At 33.6% G+C, this 24,719-nt stretch overlaps 1 protein-coding gene across 6 annotated transcripts in view; it reads left to right on the top strand.

The window, feature by feature from the left end:
* LOC129799552 (protein turtle) overlaps window positions 1–24,719 on the top strand; it is a 104,480-nt gene that overhangs the window by 10,221 nt on the left and 69,540 nt on the right. For 3 of the 6 annotated variants that reach the window (XM_055843566.1, XM_055843560.1, XM_055843561.1), the window contains exons 2-3: window positions 1,781–2,588; window positions 7,406–7,762. In XM_055843566.1, coding sequence (XP_055699541.1) covers window positions 2,495–2,588; window positions 7,406–7,762 — 451 coding nt within the window. In that variant the 5' untranslated portion in view covers window positions 1,781–2,494. Of the gene's footprint in view, window positions 1–1,763; window positions 2,589–7,405; window positions 7,763–24,719 lie in introns of all 6 variants that reach the window. The other 3 variants (XM_055843562.1, XM_055843563.1, XM_055843565.1) reach the window with 2 other exon arrangements.

Raw genomic sequence — 24,719 nt, 5'->3', positions numbered from 1 at the left:
TAAAAATCTTAAAATTCTTTCTCCAAATTTCGATCGTTTTTGCAATTTTTATACGGGTTTTCGGCCTAAGGCTTAGCCATATGGCTTAACTTCTCTAATTTCTCATCAATCAAGATATTTTGGAAAATTATTACCTAAGATTGGACAACATGGGCAAGTGATTCATTAAATTTTGAAAAACCAATAACATTAGTTGCTATTTTGAAGTTCTATATCATCGGGAACTGGGCTAAATCTTATGTCTGAAGCCGGGCTTAGGATCATTTGACTTTATAAAGCTTTAGTATCACATCTGAAAGTGCTAATGTTAAAGATACTGAATGTAAGGTCCTAAAAATTCCAAAGATAGGTGAATTGTTCCATTTCTATAATTCAGTCCGTTAGAACATTCTAAATGCATTTTATTCGAAGAGACGATTATTTTGTGATAAACGCAGCAGCCTCCGGCTCAACGTACATTAACTTCTGTTTTGTAAACTTGTTTTCAAAATTTTCTATGAGAGTAAGCGAGATGACTAGATCTAGATCTCACTCACTTTCACTGAAATGTCAAAAACATGTTTACAAAACTAAATTTTTTGTGCGTCGGGCATTATGCGTGAATAATTTATTGTGCGTTGGGCAGAATTAATTGTTCCTAACGCACAATAATTTTTTTTGTAAACATGTTTTTGACATTGCAGTGACAGTGAGTGAGATCTATATCTAGTCATCTCACTTACTCTCATAGGAAATTTTGAAAACACGTTTACAAACAAAAGTTAATGTGCGTTGGGCATAAAATTTAAAACAAAAATATTTATTTACGGGGCGTATGTTCAACGCACAATAACTTTTGATTTGTAAACTTGTCAAAATGTCAAAAACATGTTTACAAAACAAAAGTTATTGTGCGTTGTATATTATGCCCAGCGCACAATAACTTTTGTTTGTAAATATGTTTTCAAAATTTTCTGTGAGAGTGAGGGAGATGACTAGATCTAAATCTCACTCACTCTCATTGAAATGTTAAAAACATATTTACAAGACAAAGGTTATTGTGCGTTAAGCATTATTCTTGCTTTATTGTAAAATTTTTGGCTTATAAAATGCTTGTTTTATCTTAATAACTTTTTGCACCTTGAGGGATTCGATTTCATAACCGCATTCGCTGAGTCAGAGATGATTGAGTTCAAGAGGTGAAACTCTTACCAATTACACAATGAGATCCCAATAAAAAATTATATATATAGGAAATATCAATGTAAAAGATGTGTAAAAATCGTACAGTTTAGTCAAATTACTTTGTTACAAGAAAATGTTATAATAATTTAAATTCGTTTGAGAATTGTTAAAGAAGAGCGGATAGACTATACCGGTGATTGTAAATATTTGGCGGTTAATTCGATCCCAATGGCCGAAATAACCTCAGACTGATCCTAGAGAATTTTAGGCTGCAAAATTTGGCAGTAAATGATTAAGGTAAAGGAACTGTTAATCGATGATCCTGCTTTCAGTATATTACAATTTAGGATAAGTCTTTACTTTCAAATTTTGCATACTAAATATTCTCAATTATTAGTCATATTATATTTGAACCCTAAATCTCAGATCTGAGGGTAATATAAGATTAGCTTTCTGGTTGGCAAAGTCAATGGCCAAGTTTTACATGAAAGAAGAAAAGGGGTATCCTTTCTGGTGTTCTTTTTTCCGATGGGTAGACTTGAGAAGGGTGGTTGGGGAAGGTAAAAAGGAAAGGCAAATCAATCGAAATTTAATTAAAGTTCATTCGTTGCGAAAGGTGCAGGCACTCACAAGACAACCATACAGTTGGTACAAGTAGCCATCGAGGCTCCCAACGAATTCTGCGCACGACGATGCTGAACGTTCGCTTGGATTTTGGAATTTTGCACCTCTCCCCGCCTTTTCACCAGTACATCTTCATTCAACCAGAGCATTCCTATTAAATCACACAACAACGAGGGATTCACTTGATTTCATATTCCAGGAGTAAAATCTATTTTTTCCCCTGGAACACTTGAAAATCATCCCAATTACGGAATAGGAAGAGTGATAGGGGTAGCCAATATAACCCTCAAAAGTGTGGAAAAAAGTTCAAAACCTTAACTATGCAAATGTACGCTGATTGTTGTTCATGCTGGAAGTTTTTGGTGGTGAAGAAGTGATTAGAAAATGTTCCATTGGATTTAACATAAGGGTTTGTGGTACATAAATACCAGTGAAGGTTTGGCAAGGAGAGTGATCCTAAAAATTGTGTGACAAGTTGGGGTGAACGCGTGAGAAAGGAAGCTTATTAAAATAAATGTGATATTGGAAAAGAGGGAGAGAGTCCTCGAAAATCCATCAAGATTGGTAGGGGAGGCCAATAAGTGTGTGTATTTTGTAGGCAAAAAAAAAAGCTGAGGCAAAAGCAAAAAAGAAAAAAGAAAAGTGAAAAGATCTATGTTCATGTGATAAATCAACGAATGTTAGAAACATTCCTCGTCACGAAGAAATGCCACACAAAATGGAAATGACGATAGTTATTCAAATATCTCTCCTCTTGATGGTCATTTGTAATTTCCGTGGTGGAGGCTGCGTCAAGGACGGTAAGTTCACAATCCTCCCCCAAACCCCATGACCATCTATCGTTCTTATACAATCGAAGAGGCATAAGTTGTTTTGAACAAAATTTCATTAGAAGATGCAGTGGTTATTTTTAATTCAATATTGCTAATTATTTTTTTCAAGAAATCACTCTTCAATACTGCGTTTACATAAATAGAAATGGGAATGCAATTAATGTAGACTCCTCAATGCTGGATAAAATTCTCTGTTAACAGCTTCATAAAATGTAAGAAATTCACAGTAATGTATAATAAAGTATTTATTAATTCATCTATTAAATATAATGATCATCCAGATTCGTCCTCTGATTCATTATTAAATTACTCACAAACACTAAACAAGATGTTATAAAAGTTAATTAACTCTTGTGGTAATTATTTTTCTTCCCATTTGGAGGGTGTTCTTCAGGATGTTTTTCAAGAAGCTTCATAATATTTGGGCGAAATATACTTGGAAGAGCTTAGTCGTAAAAAATCAATCTTTTATTTTCAATAACAACAACTGTTATAGGAAATATTAATTTTATACAAATTAATTCCTATTGTGAAAACTTAAAGTTATAAACTTACACAACATTAAACAATTGAGATTTCAAAGACATTATATCAAAATGAGGTTCAAGGGATTCTTGCACTGGCTACATTTTGTGAGATTTTAAAGAATTTGCTTTAATAATAATTTATTACTCCGTAAAAGATATGTTTTAGATTTAAAGAAATCGTGGAACTGTAGGGGATTTTTGTAATTTTCGTGGCATTGTCACGCGTGAGTTCGAAACCTGACAATGGCAATCGAGCTGTTTTTGTTCGAAAATGCAATTCACTGATTTTTTAATGAAATGCCTTTACTTAGTGATATTATGCAAATAAAGTGTGTCTTAGTTGATTTGTTTAACAACATTCATTGTCATTTGAATTGCCAGAAATCTCAAATATGTGACTTCTGACAATGTCACGTGAGCTGAAATGGCAATATCACGGCTACAGAATCGCATTTTCGAAAAAGCTCTCCTGAGATTCGAACCCAATTTGTCATATGGCATTGCCAGAGCGTGACAGAATTTCACTCCTGGACAATCTTTATATTTTAGAATTAGCATTTATTGACTAATAGATTTATTGTGAAAACATCTATTAAAGGGGAGTGGGGCACGCTATTAAACACGTTGATAGCGTGATTAAACCCCCTTACATTAAAAGCCACTGAATTTAAATTCTTTGCACTATACCATTACAAACACCATTTATTTTTATAGTGTGACTATCTAATAAAAGAGTTTGTTATCCAGAATTCAAATCAAGAAAGAGAATAAAGTAAAATATTATCAAAATCAACGCGATGTCAAACCACCTGTACGTAAATTCACTCGCAAATTTTATGTGACTTTCCGCACAGCGAGAAAAGAACAACAAAATATCTCTATTTCTTTCGGACTAAATTACATAAAAATCCTTTCTCAGCAGCAATTTGAATATCAATTACGCAAAACTAAATTATTCAAAAAGTCTTTGCAGTTTAATTTGCGTTTAATATAGTTTTCAATAGTCTTTAATGGGTTAAAATGTTCTTATTCGGAAAATATTAATCTATCGTTTGAAAAGCTTTAAGCTGAAAAATGTAGGGGAAAGGGGTTTGAACAAAGAGTTCATTAAAGTTTATTCTTTTATCACAAACATTGTTCGTTCTATGATTACTTGACGAACCTTTTTATTATGCTTCTACAAACATTTTTTCGAACACTTTTCTTTATTTGGCTAAAGTTTACGAATAAATGACAAAATTTTACCAACATTTTCTTTGTTTATAAACATTTAGAAACAACTGTTTATGAGAGAACAAGAAGTGCTTGTCAAGTGATCATGTTTTGAACAATGTTTATGAATATAGTATAAACTTTTATGAACTATTTAGTGGGTTATAGAGTAAGTGTACCAAATTTGGGCGTAGATGCATGCAAGTGACAAAGTTTTAAGTTTGAAATGTAATATTTTTATTATTTATAAATTGAACTTTTTGTTATTTCTTTTTAAGGAGTGTTTAACTATCTTGTAGATAGTTTATCGTTTTTGTGTTCTCTAAAATCATTCATGAAGAATCTCTAAAATCATGAAGAAAAATATAGACATAGCCTTGGTGGCTTATTTCGGCCAACTTCATGTCCATAGTTCCTTATTCTAGGGGAATTCTCCCAAAGTGTTTTTTACATCATCTCGTTTATCGAAGTCGCATATTTTGATATTTTTTTGCATTGTATGATCTCTAGAGTATGAAAAAACTGAAAATTCATGGAAATTTGAGAAACAAAAGAGGTGGCTGAAATTGCAAGCTGGCCGAAATTTGGTTCGTTTACCCTACGATTTACGAGCATTTCTTAAGTTCCCAGTAGGAATTTACAAGAAATATTTTTCTCTGATGCGTATTATAACGATATGGATAGTGCTTTTTATGGAAAAAATTAAAGCGATGTGTTGCCCCTTTGAAAAGGTACTTAAAGCAAAAAAAAAACAAGCTTTTAATAATAGCCACTGCGATCGAGGGGATATGGAAACTTCGTATTTTACATTTCGTATTGCGGAAACTTCGTATTCTAGTACATTTTGTATTTTACCATTTCGTATTTCACATTTTGTCTTTCATCAATTTTGCACAAATATTGAACAGGCGCTACTGATAACTTTCCAAAGCACAGAAAATTTCCCTTTGCCTCAGCTGGCGATATAAACGACTTTCCAAAGCACAGAAAATTTCCTTCTGCCTCAACTGGCGATACAAATGACTTTCCAAAGCACAGAAAACTTCCCTCTCCCTCAACTGGCGATACAAATGACTTTCCAAAGCACAGGAAATTTCCCTTTGCCTCAACTGGCGATACAAATTACTTTCCAGAGCACAGAAAATTTCCTTATGGCCTCTACACATTGGGAGAAATTTTTGTCAAAAATTGTTTTTTTGAAGGAAATTCCCTGCTGCGTTGTAGGGGGAAACGTCAAATTTCTGTCAAAAACGCAATTTTTGACGAAAATTGCTCCCAATGTGTAGACGCCTTTAGCCTCAACAGACGCTACTGATAACTTCAAAAAACATAGAAAATTTCCTTTTGCCCCAACAGAAGATACTGATATTTTCCAAAAACACAGAAAATTTCCTTTAGCGCCAAACAGACAATACTGAAAATTAGAACTTCGACTTTAGACTCAGACCCGAGGCGCATAGCGCCCTTAACCCCATAAAACTGCGATACTATTATTTTTTTGGTTGATATGCTTGTGTAAAATGTATGGCAGACGAAATGTTCAATTTTTGTACAAAATGTATCAAAGGCGAAATGTGAAATACGAAATGGTAAAATACGAAATGTACTAGAATACGAAGTTTCCGCAATACGAACCCGTCAAATCATTGCTCTACCTGCCGATTTTACTCGGAGGTTTTTTTGAATTTTAACGGTATATTCTAGTACATTCAGAGAAAATCTGCAGATTCTCGGCAGAATTTCTCCCTAGAAAATCTGCATAACCTCCATTACTTCACAAAAATATTGTTGATTTATGAAGAAACTGTAGAAGTTATAAAGAAAATTGTATGCTCTGCTTAACAAGGATTACCGAGTACACATTTTAGATAAGTAAAAAAACTGCGAGCAAAAATACTAATTTCTTAAAAATCGCCAATCGAATGATACAAAAACACGAAATTTTGGTCGACACTCTGTTTAAAGTTTTCACTTCACTTTTCTCTACTTGTAACACGGCGTCGCAGAATTCTTTATTTTATATAAACACCGTGATATCACTAAGAATAACTCTATAGAATTTTGCAAACTTCAGTGAAAAATTTTTCCATCTCTTCTGACACATCTTGTCTGGAAAGTCTGGAATGTAGAAAAAATCTACAGAATATCTACAGAAATTCGTTTAGAGATTCGTCAGAAAATCTGCCGAAATATTCTGACGAATTTTGTCCCAAGCCCAAATAAAATTCGTAAGAATATCTACAGAATTTATCTGCAGATATTATGTAGAGGTGTAGATTTTCTCTACAGAAATCTTAAAGATATCTGCAGATATTATTTGACGGGAAATGTGCAATACGAACATGTAAAATACGAAGTTTCCGCAAACTGCGATCGATAGTATCGCTTAAAATTCAGCAGAAATAAGTAAAAGTTTCAGCTCTCCATTAAATTGCTATCGCTTAACACGGTGTTTTCAGTGCATTTTTTTTAAAGTGTGTTATTAAATACAATTTCTATCTATATGTAGCTGAAGTTAAGATATTGTAAAATATCTATTTATGCCTCTTCGATTGAATATGTGCAATATAGCATCACTTTTCCATTGGTGAGACAAAAACATTCCCTCCACCCTACCCCTCAACATGCTCCCCCTTAAAACAAGACCCCATCATCGCCAATGGCAGGCTCTCCTCTGAACCTCTGGTGGTGTTGAGACAGAGAAAATGAAATTCCATAAAATATTGCGAATTGGTTATATACATATATAGCAAGTGTGTGTATATATATGGTGTTCGGAAACAAAATGGAATTTATAAATAATCTCTTTGAAGGGAAGGAATATTTTATTTATGTTCTTGCTCGAAACCACCCAATCCCACACCCCTTTTTATCTCTTTCAATCTTCTACCCCTCATGCCAATTTTCTGCAAAACATTCCTCAACGTCTTGGGAAAGTGATGTTGGGGGGCCAAGGGGGGAGTTTGGTGTAAGGATGGGATTCTTGGGGAAAACCAACTCAACCGCATACCAATATTGCTTTGTTGCGTCTGTTGCTCTCCGCAGTGCCTCAATATTCCACGGAGGCCGTTGTGGGTGAGACCCTCCATCTCCACTGCAACGTGAGCACAAATCCAGACACGGATGATGATGTGGTCCTTGTGCTATGGTATCGCCAAGACAAAGGAACACCAATCTATAGTGTCGATATAAGGGATCAGAATTTTAAAGGTGCCAAACGCTGGTCAGATGAGACTGTCTTCGGCAATCGGGCCCATTTTATGTTTGACAAGGATTTTGACCACTTTCTCGGGGAGCTTACAGTGCAGGATGCTCAAGAGTCTGATGCTGGATTGTATCGGTGTCGGGTGGATTTCAAGATTGCCCAAACAAGGAACAGCATGGTCAATCTTACAATCATTGGTGAGTCCTATTTTATATTATTCTTATTATTACATATATATTATATTCTGACCGCCATTCAAAAGGTAGGTTTACCCTTAATTATTTCTTGGGGAAAATATGGGAAACCTCAGGGACCCGCATTCTCAATCTGATATGACAAAGAGAATAAAGTGATAAATTGAAAGTTTTACTATAGTTGAGTTGAAAATATAAATATGGGAGAATAATGGGGAAGTTAACGCAGCACAACTTTTCTTTACGACTCATACTAAAGCCCAGTGATAAGCCTAGATCAGCTTATAGAGGTGCGATTCCTTCATTGCAAATTCGGATTGTGGCAAACCCGAACGATATTTATACATAAATAATGCAAATTTCGTTTAATAATTCTTAAAATGTATGAAACATATTATAGTTAATAATAAGGAAAATTGGATGAGAACTGCATAAAAGTGTCTGAAAATCTTTAAAGTCGATTATCTCGAAAACTATGAGAGATAGAGGCCTCAAACTTTACAGTGCCACTTTCAGGCTTGATGTCTGCAAAATTTCACTTGAAAATCCGCGAAAAATGGATGAGAACTGCATAAAAGTGCCTAAAAATCTTTAAAGTCGATTATCTCGGGAACTATGAGAGATAGAGGCCTCAACTTTACATCCCTTTAGAGCAAAGGCGTGCAAGAACCATTGAAACCGAATAAACGTCAAATAAAACATGTACGTCAATGGTCAAAACGCTACTATAACAAACTTATTTTGACGTTAATTCGGTTTCAACTGTTTTTGCACACCCCTGCTTTAGAGCCTCCTTCAGGCTTAATGTTTCCAAAATTTCACTTGAAAATTAAGAAAAATGGATGAGAACTGCATAAAAGTGTCTGAAAGTCTTTAAAGTCGATTATTTCGGAAACTACATATGAGAGATATAGAGTCCTCAATTTTACATCTATTTAGAACCTCTGTCAGCGATCCGTGAGAATCCGCGAAATTATTCATTACCCATGAAAAATACGCGCCCCGCGAAAATCCGCGAAAAAAATTGCGACCCGCGAAAATTCACGAAAAAATTCGGGCCCCGCGAAAATCCGAGAACGAAAATTCGGGAAAAATTTCGCGCCCCGTGAACATCATCGAAAAAAATCACGCCCCGCGAAAATCCGCGAAAAAATCGCGACCCGCGAAAATCCACGAAAAAATTCGCGTCCCGCGAAAATCCGTGCTCCGCGAAAATCCAGGAAAATCCGTGAACAAATCCGCGAAAAAATATACGCCCCACGAAAATTCACGAAAAAATACACGCCCCGCGGAAATACACGTCCCGCGGAAATACGCACCCCGACCAGCCCAAAATCCCGGCCAGCCCAAATCCCGAATGCCACAATCCCGAATTGGTCGAAATTCCGATTAGTCAAAATGGTCAAAATCGATTTGGGAAATTTTGTCCAATCGTAATTTTGACCTATTCGGGATTTTGGCTGTTTGGAATTTTAGCTCGTTTGGGATTTTTGGTTTTGGGATTTTGGCATTTAGGATTTTGGTTTTTGGGGTTTTTAACCGGGACCCCTTCAACACATATTCATATTCGAAAAACATATTCGTACTTCTTTCGTTTTTCTAATACGAATATGTATTGGAGGGGTCCCGGTCAAAATCCCGAGAATTAAATTCCGAATTCTTAAAAGTGTCATAGTTATACCACTATTAAGGGATTATTAATTATAAAAGACCATTATAAAGGGATTAAGAGAAATTTTGTATTTTGGAAAATGGTTCCACATATCTTCTTCCGTATAATTTCGTTCTTTTCAGTATTTTGACCATTCGGCATTTTGGCTTCGGAATTTTGGATTTTCAGGATTTTGGCTGTTATGGATTTTGGTGTTAGAAATTTTGGTTTTCGGGATTTTGATTTTATTGACTATAGAGTTGCGGGATTTTGGTGTTAGCGATTTTGGTTTTTGAGATATTTGGCTCAACCGTAGTGCCAATATTCTCTAGTCATTGCTTCTAGAGATTCTTGAATGTTAAATTTTAAAGCTCTATAAAATTACTTCACAGATAATTTGAATTAAGTTCCTTCAAGGCAAACGCTCAGAAAATTCAAAAATTTGCTTTTCATTACCGATTTTCATTTTTAACTTGGTTTTTAATTATTCATTTACTTATTTAATAATATTACACTTGTGATCTCTTTACAATAATGCTTTACAAAGTAATTAAAAAAATAGAGCAAAAATTGAATTAATTAACCAGTCTAGAAGCATTAGCTTTGCAAAATGTTATCAAAATGTAGCAGCATAGAAAGGGATAAGAGGAAATTATAGACGACGTGAAATATAGTTTCGTGTATTGGTCAATTAGGTCAGATATGTATTTTATGAATCCAATTAAAATGACATGCACTGTAGACTACGCTGAAAAACTTTGAAAGGAAAATTCACGATATACTCTATTACGAGAGTCCGAGCATCTTGCTAAGTTGTCTCGCTTTTCCACTGTTTTTATTGCATGAATTTTGGGATTTACATCCTTTTGTTAACCGATTATTGTTTTATGTATTACAATATGAGGAAAATAGGTGATTGATTGCCTGAATTTTTAGAATATATTAAGTTCGAGAGCTTATGGCCAAATAGCCTTAAAATTGAATTTAATTCAAACAAAATTTGAAATCAAAATGCTCCGGAAAGTGCTTCAAAATTCAGTTTTACTGCTTCTGGGGATGATTTAAAATTTAAATATATTGACGTATACTGAAGATTTTTATATTGTTATTTGGACAATATCAAAAATTATAAAACGATAACTACCGGTACTGACGGTGATATAGCACTAAAATGTCAATAGTGGCATAATAAATCTCAAATTTTGACGGAATTTTATAAATTTATGTCGCTGCGGTAATTATGGTTAAGCTTTTGATTAAAATGTTATGGTTTCTGCATAGTGTTTATGTGGTGAAAAAAATATCTGTTGCATTCGCATTGAGAAGAGCTGTGAACCTGAAGTGAATAAAAATTTAAAGACTCTGTAACATTAATTCAAACATTTTTTTTAACATTATTAAGGGACGACTTTTAGGTTTCGCATACACCCTGGCTTCGAACACTTCATATTTTTCCTGTATGTAGGCCTATGTAGTGGCAATATATTTTTTGAGAGCTAGTTATAATTCACACATTTCCTGAAATACTTAAATCAGATTCATTAAAGGAACATGGGAAAAATATGAAGTGTTCGAAGTCACAGTATGTGCAAAGCCTGAGAGCCTTTCACCACGTGATATTAGGTGAGATTCTTAACAATCTCACCTACTATAATCCTAACAAAATTTCATGTCGTCCGATCGACCTCAAACTTGGCCAAAATGTGTTTCGCCACTTCCTGATCACGAATATATGGGGGGCTAAGTTACGTTCCCGGCCGGCCGGCCGGCCGCTCTTTGGAGCTTAATAGCTCCTAAAATAAAAAAGATATCGACTTGCGGTTTTCGGCAAAGGTTATATATCGGGTGAAAATTGCAACTTGGTGCATTGACCCCCCACCCCCCACCCCTCCTTCCGCCATTTTGAAAACCCCCCTTTTTTGTTTTCTCAATAGCTCCGCCCCTATGGCATCGAGCGGGCTCAAATTTTAGTATGTTATAGCTGGGCCTTAGAGCTTTCCATCAATATCAAACTTAAGGTCCCCCGACCCCCCTGACCCGAGCTATAAGGGTCCAAAAAAATTTCTTAAAATGGCCATAACTCCGGTTCTAATTGTCAGAATTTAAAAAGTGAGGGCTTTTTGGAAAGCTCTCGTGAAATGCCACTTCCCCTTCTAACATCGCAAGTTCATAAAACCACCGCTAGGGGCGCTTTTTTTAAAAAGAAAATTTTTAAATCTTATAAGTTAAATAACTCAAAAATTCCATTGTGCATCGGGCTGAAAATTTAGTATGTTGTAGCCGTTGATTATACCTATCAAACAAAAAAAACCTTAAGTCGATCTAAAACCCCTGACCCGAGCTATAAGGGGTCAAAGTTTGAACATTGACCGGCCTCTATCTCCGGTTCTAACTAACATAGCGACCTAAATTTTACCTTTTTGGTTTCGTCTCGATGAGCACTTTCAGATGGAAGTTCAAAAATCCACCACAGGTGGCGCTGTGATAGCGTCAAAATTCATCGAAATTCAAAGTCACTTCTCAAAAACGGCATTGTGCAAGTTAATGAAATTTTAGTATGTTGTAGTCCAGTCTAGGACGTTTCCAAAATGGTGCGTATGTGCGCTGTGGTTTCAATAGAACCGGAGATATGAGGGGTCAAAGTTCACGAAATTCAAAAAATCATATCTTCGGTTCTATGTGACCGATTTTGACGAATGAGGGCTTAAACGAAAGATCTCACCAAATACTACAACTTTCTGAAATATTTGAACTTCGTGGGACCAACACCAGGGGCGCCACAGTCGAAAAACCAATTTCAATATCACATAACCTCAATTATCTCGACTGTCGCTGAACCAATTTTGATGATTACTTCGACTTAATTGTAGAGCACATTTGTCTCTACATTTCGTCCATACATCATTTTCCGATCAGACTACGCTAACACTCCGATTTTGCCGTTTAAGTGTGAAAAAATTGATTTTTCCCATAATAACGCTTTGAAATCACTCAGATGCCAATTTGACTGCCTCTACTCCACCAAGACACTTAAAATAGGGTTTTAAATGGAAAGTCCCACAAAAGACAACAATTCTTTGATATAGTTGAAGTTCAACAAATGACTACTTGGGGAACTCTGGATGAAAAAACGAGTTAAGAAACAAAAAACCTCGCTTATCTTGACTTCTGAGTAATCGATGAGATCATGTTCTATAGGAAAATTATAGAGAACATTCTGGTCTACATTTCACCCATATATCACTTTTGTGCCAGTTCATCCAAATCCTTGATATTTTGGTTTAAATACAAAATTTGTATAATTTCACGAATTTGATTCAAGATAACTGAATGGCGTCTCCCAACTTCAGCTCCAAATCGAATTTGCATGCACTCCGAGTTAGCTCACGTTAAGAATCTCACCTACATAAGCCGGTTAGGATTATCTGTCCCTTTTTTATATTGATTATCTCATCATTAAAAGTGAATAATCTTTTTTTACACAAAAAATACTCCGAGAGCTTTAAATAAATTATCAAAGCATAGGACTTAATATAAAGATTTGGGGGGAAGATAAAATCTTACAATTAAGGGCAGAATCGCAGAACCATATTGATCGTCATTTTTCAAGCTTTCATCAAGTTGGACATTTAGTAAAGAAGGACATATAATATATCAAAATTCTTAAGATAAGCCATTGCTTTTTGAAATGGTTCTGACTATTATGTATTGATTCTAACAATAGGTAACCGGTTTCGAAAAACCAGTTAACCGCCCTATTTTGGAGACGGTTTTAAAACCGGTTTTTAGAGATGAAACCGGTTTAAAACCTTCTCTTTACAAAAATTTTAAAATTTCTCGCTTAAGTTTATTTCTTGAAAATCAAGATACACTGCAATATATATTATAGTTCCTTGACTTTAGAAGGGAACCTAAAGTGCATAAGTGTAATCTATAGTATGGTAGTATGTTAATAATATAATGAAGGATAGTAGTAATGGGATTCCTGTACGTTTCTTTCACTCTTGAAAACAATTATTTGCTTAAAGGTTATGGGAAATTCTTTCAGGACTTCTTCACTTGAAAATATTTTATCTTTTAAACTTAAACCTTAATTAAATATTTACAAGACTAAAAAAAATCAATTGTACATTGAGAAAAAAATTTGTAAACGATTTAGTACAATCTTGTAAAATATTGTTTTATGTAGAAAAATAACAAGATGTTTACCTCTCCCTGTCTTTATAGAGATTTTTATTAAACTACATAACTACATATATTTAAGTACATATCTTATTAGACCCAAATTCACTAAGATTGTTACACAATATTCTTGTAAAATTTTTGTCAAAATCTGATATTTATTAGTTTCTTAACCAATGAAGTAAAATGCAATAAAGGTTTCCTTTTATTTTATTTCTTTTTTTCAAAATCTCTATAGAATTTTGTCTATGAAATTATTTGTGAATTTTGTATAAATTATATTTATGATTTTAATGATATATAATACCAAAAATTATGCATCGATATGTTTTCTGTAGAAAATGATCTAAGAAATTTACTTTAGAAACCATTCCCAATCCCAAAATCTGGATTTTTTGTTGAAAAAAAATTTGACAATACTTTTAAAAGATTTAAAAAAAAATTATAGCGAATATAGGTAGAGAAAAATTTTCGTAACTTTCCTTCCAACATTCTTTTTTTCTATATTTTTGCGATTATTATTTTTCTTCCACGATTCAAATTTTCTAAACTTAATTTTAATAAGATTTAACTAGTCATAAGATTTTAAAAATAAAGAGGAGAACTCTTTCGGTTTTTCATTGAAATATTTTTTATAAAATTCTTTTTTTTTTACATTTTTAGAAATCTAGAATAAAATTTTTAAGTATTTCCTCATGAAAGATTGTCAAAAATGATAACGTTTATAACCAATTTTTTTTTAGGAAAAATAAATTGTATGAAAAAATAGTTATTTTTACGGAAATCTACTTTGCAATAGCTTTTCCACGGTACAATATTATTGGAAAAACTCCCAGTAGTTTTCCTGCACTCTGAAATTTTTAGAACTATATTAAATACAAAATAAAGCAATCAAATAAATAAGTTCTAAACTAACTGTGAAGAAGAATATTTTTATTTGTTAAATATTACATCAAAGTTAAAGTTTTGAAAAATTGCTTAAAATTCCATATTCTAATCCTAAATTTGAAACCGGTTTTAAACCGATTAACCGGTTTCGGGGCCATCTAAAACCGATTAACCTTCTATCTTAAAAACCCGGTTAATTGGAATCACTACTATTATGCCCTAGACACACTTACCACTTAAGCCGAGCGACGGCTTAATTAGTAGGAAACTGATGGGAATTTAGTCTATCATTATTGTGACTATAATTACCTTAAACCGTCTCTCGATTTAAGTCGTGAGTGTGTCTAAAGCTTTAGGCAGGATTTTTGGGAAAATTTTGATTTAGGTTGTATATTAAAGAAAAATTAGGAAATATTAAAAAAAATAAGCATTAGAAATGATTATTATTTAGTATTTCGAGATCTCTGGAAACTGGGCTAATGCTTAAGTCTGAAACTCTTGTGAGATCACCCTCAGCAACTTTATTTTTTATTTTTATTTTATTTTAAAGATGATTGCCCCGAGAAACTTTTTGTGTTTAGTAATTTGACTCTCCAGTCCTAAGTCTCAAACTAGGTTGGCCCAAAGATAAAAAAATCTTTTGGCACTAATCTCAGGGTGTTATACATGATGAGACAAGAAGGTTTTTCTTTGACGACCATATGATCGAGCACATCGAGCGCTGTTTGGAGGTAGCTTAAGCAACGTAGAACAATATTTTGATTTTATACTACAAAGAGGGACGTTTAGCTACTTCTAAACAGCGTCTGATCATATGGTCGTCGAAGAAAAAATTTCTTGTCTCACCATGTAGAACACACTGAGATTAGTGTCAAAAGATTTTTTTTCCTCTATAAGCCACGCTAAATCCCCTTCCTGACTTTGCAATATAATTTTGGATTGAGTTTAAAATAGAAAAAAATCACTGAGACCTGGCTATCGTGCTTTTCAAGATTTAGAAAAATCTACAAAGTCACTTTCCGGAACCTTTTCAATATTGCATCGGTAGGAAATCTACTTGGCAGTAGAAACTCTTTGACCTATTAAATTTAGTACATATAGAATATGTTTTAAATACCTTCCACCAAGGTGAGTACACACAACATATAAAAGGTACTAATACTCAGAAGGATGTCGATGAATTCCATCCTTCAAGAAGACTATTTCCTGCTAGACTGAATTCATTGCCCAAAATTCTAACTGTGCAAAACTTAATTTTCACCTCAATAGACTTCCCAAAATATCGCTTATTGTACCTCTTATTAATTTACGTGAATAATAAAAAATCCCTTTCCTTGCGTCTTTTGATGAGATAAGTGTGCTGACGACGATTTCTAGTACAATGTACTGAATGTACTCCTTGTCCATTACATTTTGCATTTTCCGAGTGGCACAGTTTTACAGTTATTTCTCAATCTCAAAATTTTACCATTTTAGAATTGGAATAACTTGTAAAATTTAGAAATTAAGCTCAGAAGTTGCACTATTTTCCTGCAAAAACTATCAAACTCTGTTGCTTAATAGTGGGACTTCTGTTATGAAGCTTTGTGTTATTGTTCTAGGTTTTAACGGCTATAAAAATGTGGTAGTGAAATTGTGTTTTATTAACTCTTAATGATGTACTTAATATTTTCAAAAGAACTAGGGAAAGGCTTTCAGACTTCGTACACACTCTGGCTTTAAACACTTCGTATTTTTTTCATGTTTTTTTTAGCGAATAAGACCTACGTTTTTCCAGAAATGTAATGACTTATTTACATTGCTACAGATGATTAGATTCATTAAAAGAATGGACAAATTACGAACTGTTCGAAGTCAGAGTGTATGCAAAGCTTGAAAGACTTCCCTTACGACTATTTTAAATAATATAAACTAAAGCAGATATAAAGTAAACTAAAATATTATATAATATTCTTCGTACTCAACAGTCATTTAAGCACCACTGTAAAAGTCTTATCGCATTTTTTGCGATTTTTAAAGCAATTAGTAATTATTAAACTGGTTCGCCACATTCTGACATATTATGCTAAAATAACAAACGAAATGGCACGCAAGCCTTGTTACAACCCTTTCTAGTAAAAAGATTTTTAAAGTTCTTTAAATTACATGCAGGAATATTGTTTGCTGTGCTCCACATGACTTGGAATTGACGACCATATCCTTGTCTAAGAGAAACTAATAGGGATAAACTTTAATGGTCAATAAATTAGCAGATTGTTTGCAGTAAAAAGAACAAACAAATTGCTTAGTTAATTTAAAATTGCTTGTAAAGAAATAAAAAGTGATCGTATAACTTTTTAAATACAAACGAAAATGCCAAGATGGTAAATAATTTCTTCATTTTTCCTTGGTCAAGACTATTTAATTATTTTTGGGCATCTAGACTAAGAAAATATAAAACTGTGTTAAAATTGTTTAGGAAAAGTGTGGTAAATTTTGACATACTTGCAAATAAGCATCAAAGTCCTAAGTTCGAAGCGTTTTGGGACTTTGAAAAGTAGTTTATCATCTTTGTATTTCTTAAATAAATCCCTAAAATATTTAAAATGAATAAAAATATAGACATTACTTTGGGTATAACATTCCGACCACTTTGAATGCAATTTCGCCCACCTTTGTTGTTGACAATTTATGTGAAACAACGGATGGAAAAATTAAAAATGTTACATGGAAGGAGTTTAATATTTAGGTTAAGATATTTATAGGACTTAGGGCAAAGGCTCATAATTTTGGACAGTCTGCTTATAAGCATCGATGTTCCAAGTCTGAAGTGCAATATTTTTAATACTAATTGACTTTTTTTGTTACTCTCTTTTCCGACGGGTTGTTTAGAAACTTGGCAAGGGTTTATTGTCTTTGTTTTTAATAAAATTAGTCTTAATACGTTTAAAAATGAATTGATATGTAGAGGTGAATTTGACTCTTATTTTGGACAACTTGGATATTAATTTGGACAACTTGGCTGTAAATTTGGACAGCTAATTCGCTTCAACAGGATGCCCATTGTTCTTCATTACATGAACCAATCTTACCAAGTCCTCTTCCTGTTCATGTAAGGGAAACGTAGAATGTCACAAGAAGCCCAGAAACTTTCCATATCATTCATTAAAGTGAGTTGACTTCGATACTACAAGTACGCGCGGATTCGCTCATTCCCTGACCTTTCCGGGAGCCTTTCAAGGCTTTTCTCACTACATCTCTTTCGTAGAGATGATGCTCCTTTATTTCTCCAGGTAATTTGTCCAACATAGTCATTACAAAACCTAAAACTTCACGAAATTTCGTGAGAAAAACACCTGCCCAAAATAAGGAGTATCACCTCACTGGTAAATGTCTTAAAAAATTTCCCATTTTTCACACGAAAAATCTAATTCACAAGGCAACTCTTCACTTCAGGTCAAATGTACAAATCACCACTAAGGTGAAACTACACAATATTCAATGAATATTCAAAAATATCACTCAAAAAAAGCGAAGAAACATTGTTAGTACTTCACCACAGCTAAATAAGACTGAAGTAAACACGAAGTTCTGTCATATTTCTCGTAAGCAATTGCTCACACTGAATTTTCAACAAAGAAATTTTAACTCAAATCATATTCAAAATTCATCGTATTTTGTGTTAAAATCTTCCAAAAAGAACAAATATTTAGATAGAATTCATTGTTCATCAAATATTGGAATAAAAATCCATAATTTTAATCAATTTATTTTTAGTGTCCAATTTTATCCTCAAAGTGTCCAAAATAAGAAACTGGACAAAATTATGAGTCTTTCCCCTAACTGCTCTCTCTTTGAGTTCGAGCAGTAAAATGCTTAGAAAGTATCGAAAAATTGCTTTGTTTTATCCTGTTATAAGGTAATTTCCATGAAATTTATACTTTATGTTGTCTAATTTTCTGAAGAAGAAGTTAGAGAATGCTATAAAGTAGCTTTGCAGATGCTTTTTAGCTTTGCCAGCCTCTTCAGATTAGACCCTTCATAATTTGGGTCAATCCTGGTCTATATATATATACATATGTGTTGTTTTTTTTATGCTGTTTGATACTGTAAATAGAATTTCCATTTCCTTTCCATCTACATAAATTATACATTCAGTTATTGATTTTATCGTGCATAGTTTTTTTTTTTTGGGTGTTGTTGCTACGAATATTGATTTTGGTCCTAAGCTCGGATTCGCATGATTTTAGAATTCTGTTTTCTCCGGAAATCCCGTGAATTTTGACATTCTGTTTTCTAAAAAAGAGAATATAATACAGCAGTATCACTATGGTTTTTAATGACGTTGATTTTTCCAGCGAAATACAACATATCAGGAAATTCATTGGGGAAGGGAAGTGAGTAGAAAATTGGGGAAGAAGGGAGAGTATTGCAAAAAAAAAAGTATCCCTAACAAATCAATCCCCCCCAAAAATCATTCGCAGTCGATTTTATATTTTCTATGCGACTTTTCTCTCTTGAATTTCATGGAGCTTTTTTACATTTTATTTCATCCCCACCATTATGGGTGAAGGGGGGAGTTATACAAATTTTCCAGATAATTTTTTTCTCTGTGTGAGCTTTTATGTGGGTACGATTTTGCCACATCACTGATAATATTTATGAAAGTTTATTTTATTAAATTTTTATACCAGATATTTATTACTCTATGTATTCACGGAGGCTTTTATTATTACCCCAAAATGTGTTATACATGCAAGGATGTTATTTTCGGTTGTGGATTTTGCTTGGTTCCCTGTGCTGTAATGGGTGTGGTGTAGATATTTAATTTGGGGGTCTCTCCAACATAGAGAGTTTCTGTACATATCATCTAGAACACGTTGGTGAAAGAAAATTTTATAAATTATTACACTTACTTGCCAACAATGAACACTTTCAGGCGTTTATACTGGCTATATGGGTGGAGGGAAGGAAGAGAAAAAAAAAACATTCTCTCTATTCTTTTGTCCTAAATCCCTAGAGTAAATTCTACGATGGGGGAAAATTAATTTAAGAATAATATTTCAAAAAGTAATCTGATTATAGTGGGTAATTTTCTACATTAACTCTTGCTGTTGTCTTGTTCTATTTTAACAAATTACTCGTGATACTCAATGTCATCAGACAAATTTCTTGCTTTTTATTTGAATTACTTTAGTTTAAAATCGTCAAGGGATATTGCATATATTTTACAATGTTATGCATAGATAATAGAGCTATTTAAAAAAAAATGTGATACCTTTACAAGGTGCTTTAGGAGCGCAATTTAGTTTCTAAAATATGGGTGACACTCGGGCTAAATTAGACAGCATATCAAATATTTTTTTAGCAATTACTTTTAGGAAAAATGCTTCTAAGATAAAGAAGGGCAATGTAAACCCTGCTAATTTAACCCTGGTTTAATATCATAACCTCTATTTTTGAAAGGGTACAGAATTCTTTGGCAGGAAATTCTCGAAAAGGAGTTATTTAGATTAATCTCCCATTCCTTTTGTCATACTATTTCCATAGATAATGATATGGATTAAGCTCAAATTTAAATACATTATAATTCGATTTAAAGGACCCAAATAGAATCAGGCTGATCTTCAAGAATATTTAGCCTTTAGAATTTGGTACTAAAGATTTAATCCAAACTGTCAAACGTTGAGGGCTTAGGACACTTTATACGGGCTTCAGACTAGAGACTTATGGCTCATACTTAGCGCTTAAGTCATTGTCTGAAAAGATCGGTTTGTGTATGGACTTCAAACCTAAAGCCCAAAATAGATACAGGGATCGGCTTAGGGATCAGCCCGAAAAATGAGGATTGGTGTCGATACACTCACGGATTAGCCCATAATTTGGAGGATCAGGGTGATCTTCTAAATTCATGAGGTCTAGTGAAATTACGGGGATTAAGCGACATCAGCGCCAATGCTGAAAATAAAATGCTTCACTTTGGGGGTTTTTGGATGCTTTTCGAAATGTCAATTGGGTGAAAAAACATAAAGAGTAAAGGCCTAGGCACACTTACGACTAAAGTCCAGAGACGACTAAGCTAGTTCATAGCCAAGTCAGTTCCTGACACACTACAAATGAGGATTAGCATTCACTGGTATTCACAAAACATAACTTTCCTGGGTTTTTATGCAGATATTTCACTGAAATCCACTAATACTCCTCTGAAAATGAAACTATTTGTAATATCATGTCTCAGTACACGTTCAATAATTATTGTTAATTACAATTATTTGTGAGGTGGAAGCTAACTCGCGACTTAAGCCTTAGGCAAATCTAGTGAATAATTCTTGTTATTATACGTGAATTGTGAAGTAAATTTAAAAGTAGTTTCATTTTTAAAGTAATACTAGGGGAAAGTACTCTCCCTTCGAACGTTCATGCCTTCGAATAATGTGAATTTTCTTTTACTTCTCCTAGTAAACTTACACATTTCTATCAAATATTAGTTGGCTTATCACCAATTGTTGATAATTCCGTGATAATTTTGTGTAAATCTCTTACGAAAAACAAAAGAAATTCACATTATTCGAAGGCATGAGCGTTCGAAGGGAGAGCACTTTCCCCTAGTGCATTTCAGTAGAAATATCTGAATAAAAACCCACGAAAATTATGTTTTGTGAGTGCCAGAAAATGTTAAGCCTCGTTTGTAGTGTGTCAGGAACTGACTTGGCTATGAACGAGCTCAGTCGTCTCTGGACTTTAGTCGTAAGTGTTAGGACATAATGGTACGCAATGTCGCAAAATCTTAAAATGCATTAAGATTGGAGTAATAAGAAGGTCAGAGTGCACCTTTCTGTACGAAAAATCCATTGATCTTGCACTTAAGAAGTCTTTCAGTGATCAAAGTGTACACATTTAATAGAAATTTACGCTGTAAACGCTAATCCTTGATCCTAAATCCTCAGTGTATGATAGTTTGGGCTGATCCTTTACCGCCAAATTTTTCGAGCTGAGTATTCTCTAGGATCAGCCTGTGTCTATTTTCGGCATAAGGCTAGCCATATGGCTAATCTTCTGTGATTGCTTATTGATCAAGATTTTTCTTTTTTTATTAGGAAATTTGAATTTAGGATTGAACATTAAGGATAAATAATCCATTATATTCTGAAAAAAATAATTTGTTGTTATTTTGAGGCTAGGATAAACCTTTAGTCTGAAGACCGCTTAAACCCACAAATTTGCAGGCTTAGTTAATACTGGCTTCAGACTGGAGATTTAGCCCAGTTACCGAAGGCTTCAAAAATATAAATAACAATTTTGCTGGTTTTTCAAAATCTAATGGATATTCCCGTAAATGTAATATCCAATCCGAAACAAGAATATTTCCTAAAAAATCTTGCCTGAGAAGGAATTAGAGGATTTAAGCCATATGGCTGAGCCTCAGGTCTGAAACCCGTATAAGTCCTCGTTGAAACGAAGGTGTAGTGCTTTCTTAGTGGCTTATCGATTATGACGCATCCTTGCGCAGTGGCACAGTGAAACAAAGAATCAGTCATGACAGAGATAAAAAAAGACACGTATTCAGGTAGTGTTTTATGATGTTTTGAACGAACAGTGGAGATACCAAAAAGCACAAAATGAAATTTTTCCACCATACTCAGGAGGACTCTCTTGTGAGAAAAAATTTGTTCATATAAGTTTGAAAACGCACTTTGTTTATGTTTTCGGAAAATGCCATTTAACAACCCGCCAAGTCCCAACATTGACAGAATCTGGTCTCAATTTAGGTCTGAAAAGGTTTCTGGCTCATCTTCTGATACCAACAAAGTCATCTTTACGAGGAACTGGTATGAGCCTCTGGTCCGAAGCCAGCCTCACGATCTTCGATTACAGATCCTTTGCATAAATTTCCTTTACCAAATATTGCAGGCTAAATATTCTCAAGGATCAGATTGAATGTATTTGAAGCCTAATGTACTGGATACACTTACGGCTTAAGCTGAGAGACGGCTTCATGTAATTAATCAAAATAATGATTATACTCAAAGCATAATAATTTTTGTTTTGTAAACATTTTTTTTTCATTTTTCAATGAGAGTGAGTGAGATCTAGGTCTAGTCATCTCGTTCACTCTCATGTGGAATTTTGAAAACATGTTTACAAACAAAAATTATTGTACGACTACATTTTATATCAGTAGTTTGTCACTAAGTCGTCTTTCGGTTTAAACCGTAAGTCTATCTACGTCATACGACCTAGATAGACTCAGGCTGATTGTTAAAGTATAATATAAAAAAAAATTGTAAAATGCCTCTAATTCCTAATCCTAAACTGCTAAGTTTTAATAGTTCGGGTTTACGAATTTTACTAGCTAAATATTCTCGAGGATCAGCTAAGTTTATTTGGAGCTTGACCGTTTTTCATAAAAATTAACTAACCTAATGCAATGGTCTTAGGGGTTAGATTTTATATAAGAACAAGCGAAGCTATTGAGTAATACAATTGTAAATATTTTGATTTAAAAACTATAAGATGCCCGAGACAGATTTTCACTGTAAAAATGAGTAGTAATGGCTCCGGCACGCATTATAGTTCAGAAAAATTTCATAAAGAGAAATTTCATTTCTCTTTTTCAGAAGATTTGTATAAACCTATTCCATTTTTTTCGGTTTCAAAATTGAACTGAACTAAATTCAATTTGGTTTAATGCTCAAAAGAAAAAGAAGAGGAGTGTGAAAAGCAGAATAGACATTATGCAAAGTTTTCAAGAAAGAAAGGGATGTGAATTTTGACTTTATGATTTTTATTCTGATCTAAAAGGTGTGCTGAAGGTGTAAAAATCAAATTTGGTTAGCAAGATAAATTTGATCAACACCAAATTTAGAACTTTAAAAGCAGTGAAATTATCTTGTAAGTTTTGGCAAAGGAAAGACAAAGAACTTTTGTATTCACATGCAATCTTATTCAATGTTAATTATTATTAACTTTAATTTCACTTTTTTCTTCTTGTTCTTGTTATTCTTCTTAATATTATTTATTTCTTAAAATTACTGGTCTCCCTATAAATTGCAGAAATCCTCAAGTGCAATATTCCAAGGAAATAGGAATATTTCAGTATTTGAATTACGTACATCAATCAATTTTTGAACGCTATAGACTTATTTTTTTCTTTAAAATTGAAATTGAAGTACTAAAATAACTGAAATATTTTTATTTTTCCTAAAAATGTTACAGCAAGTATTGAGACTAGAGACTAGTCTTAATTAGAAACAATTCAGAATTACACTCCTGCCCCTGGTTTAGTAGACTATAAGCCAACTCATGTAATCAAGTCAAGTTTAGTGGTAGTGGTACAGCTCTAGATATGACAAAATACTTTTTATGACTTAATAAAAAAATTGAGTGGACTCATTTGACAATGCAAGGAAATGGGACTGTCGTATGACACAGGTTGTTGCACTGAATGCAACTAGGAAGGAGACACTGTTTGGCAATAAATTGAGATATAAAATTAAGTAACTCAAATAGGTAGTAAAAGATGAAAGGGGACTTAATAATTAAGCAAAATAGGAAAACAAACAATGAAGGACTTTCGGGGAAATGTCCTAAATATTAGGTGCAGTAAAAAGTTTTGAGTCCTTTTAAGCTTTATTTTAAGGATCAAATTAACATAGTTAGGATTATCTGAATTTAATCAAATATGCCCCATTTTGTTCAATAACATTCATCCATTTTGATAGTCGTACTAGTAAAAACTCACTTTCATGAGCTTTTTTAAGGACAACTTTGCACCATCAAAAAAATTTAGTAAATTCATGAAAATGTGATAATCACTTGGAGCCAGGTCTGAACTATACAGAGGGTGTGGTAGAACTTCCCATCCAAGATCTTTGAGCTTTTAGCGCATCGTTAAAGATGTGTCCGGCCTGGGTCTTGATGGAACACAACACCCTTCCTATTGTCCAATTCTTGGCGCAGAGCAAAAATTGTGAAAGAGCAAAAAATGTACAAACTTTTACGAATCTTTTTGTTGATTAATTGTTTTGCGAGCATTTCGTAAGTCCACTGTACGAATTTTCAAATATTTAGAAACAAGTTGCGAAATATTTTTTTTTGTGTAGGGGGAGGTGGGGCTACTTTAAGCTGTGGGGCTACATTGATATACGATTTTTGCATACAGAAGAGTTCCTCAAATTAGAACATTTGGGGAGTATAGATGACATTTCTCACTCCTCAAATTTGAACAATATTTTCAACAACGTAACGGAATTCATGTAA

This window comes from Phlebotomus papatasi, chromosome 1, assembly GCF_024763615.1.
Source record: "Phlebotomus papatasi isolate M1 chromosome 1, Ppap_2.1, whole genome shotgun sequence".
Classification (NCBI taxonomy): domain Eukaryota; kingdom Metazoa; phylum Arthropoda; class Insecta; order Diptera; family Psychodidae; genus Phlebotomus; species Phlebotomus papatasi.
This window is presented reverse-complemented; position numbering and strand designations above follow the sequence as displayed.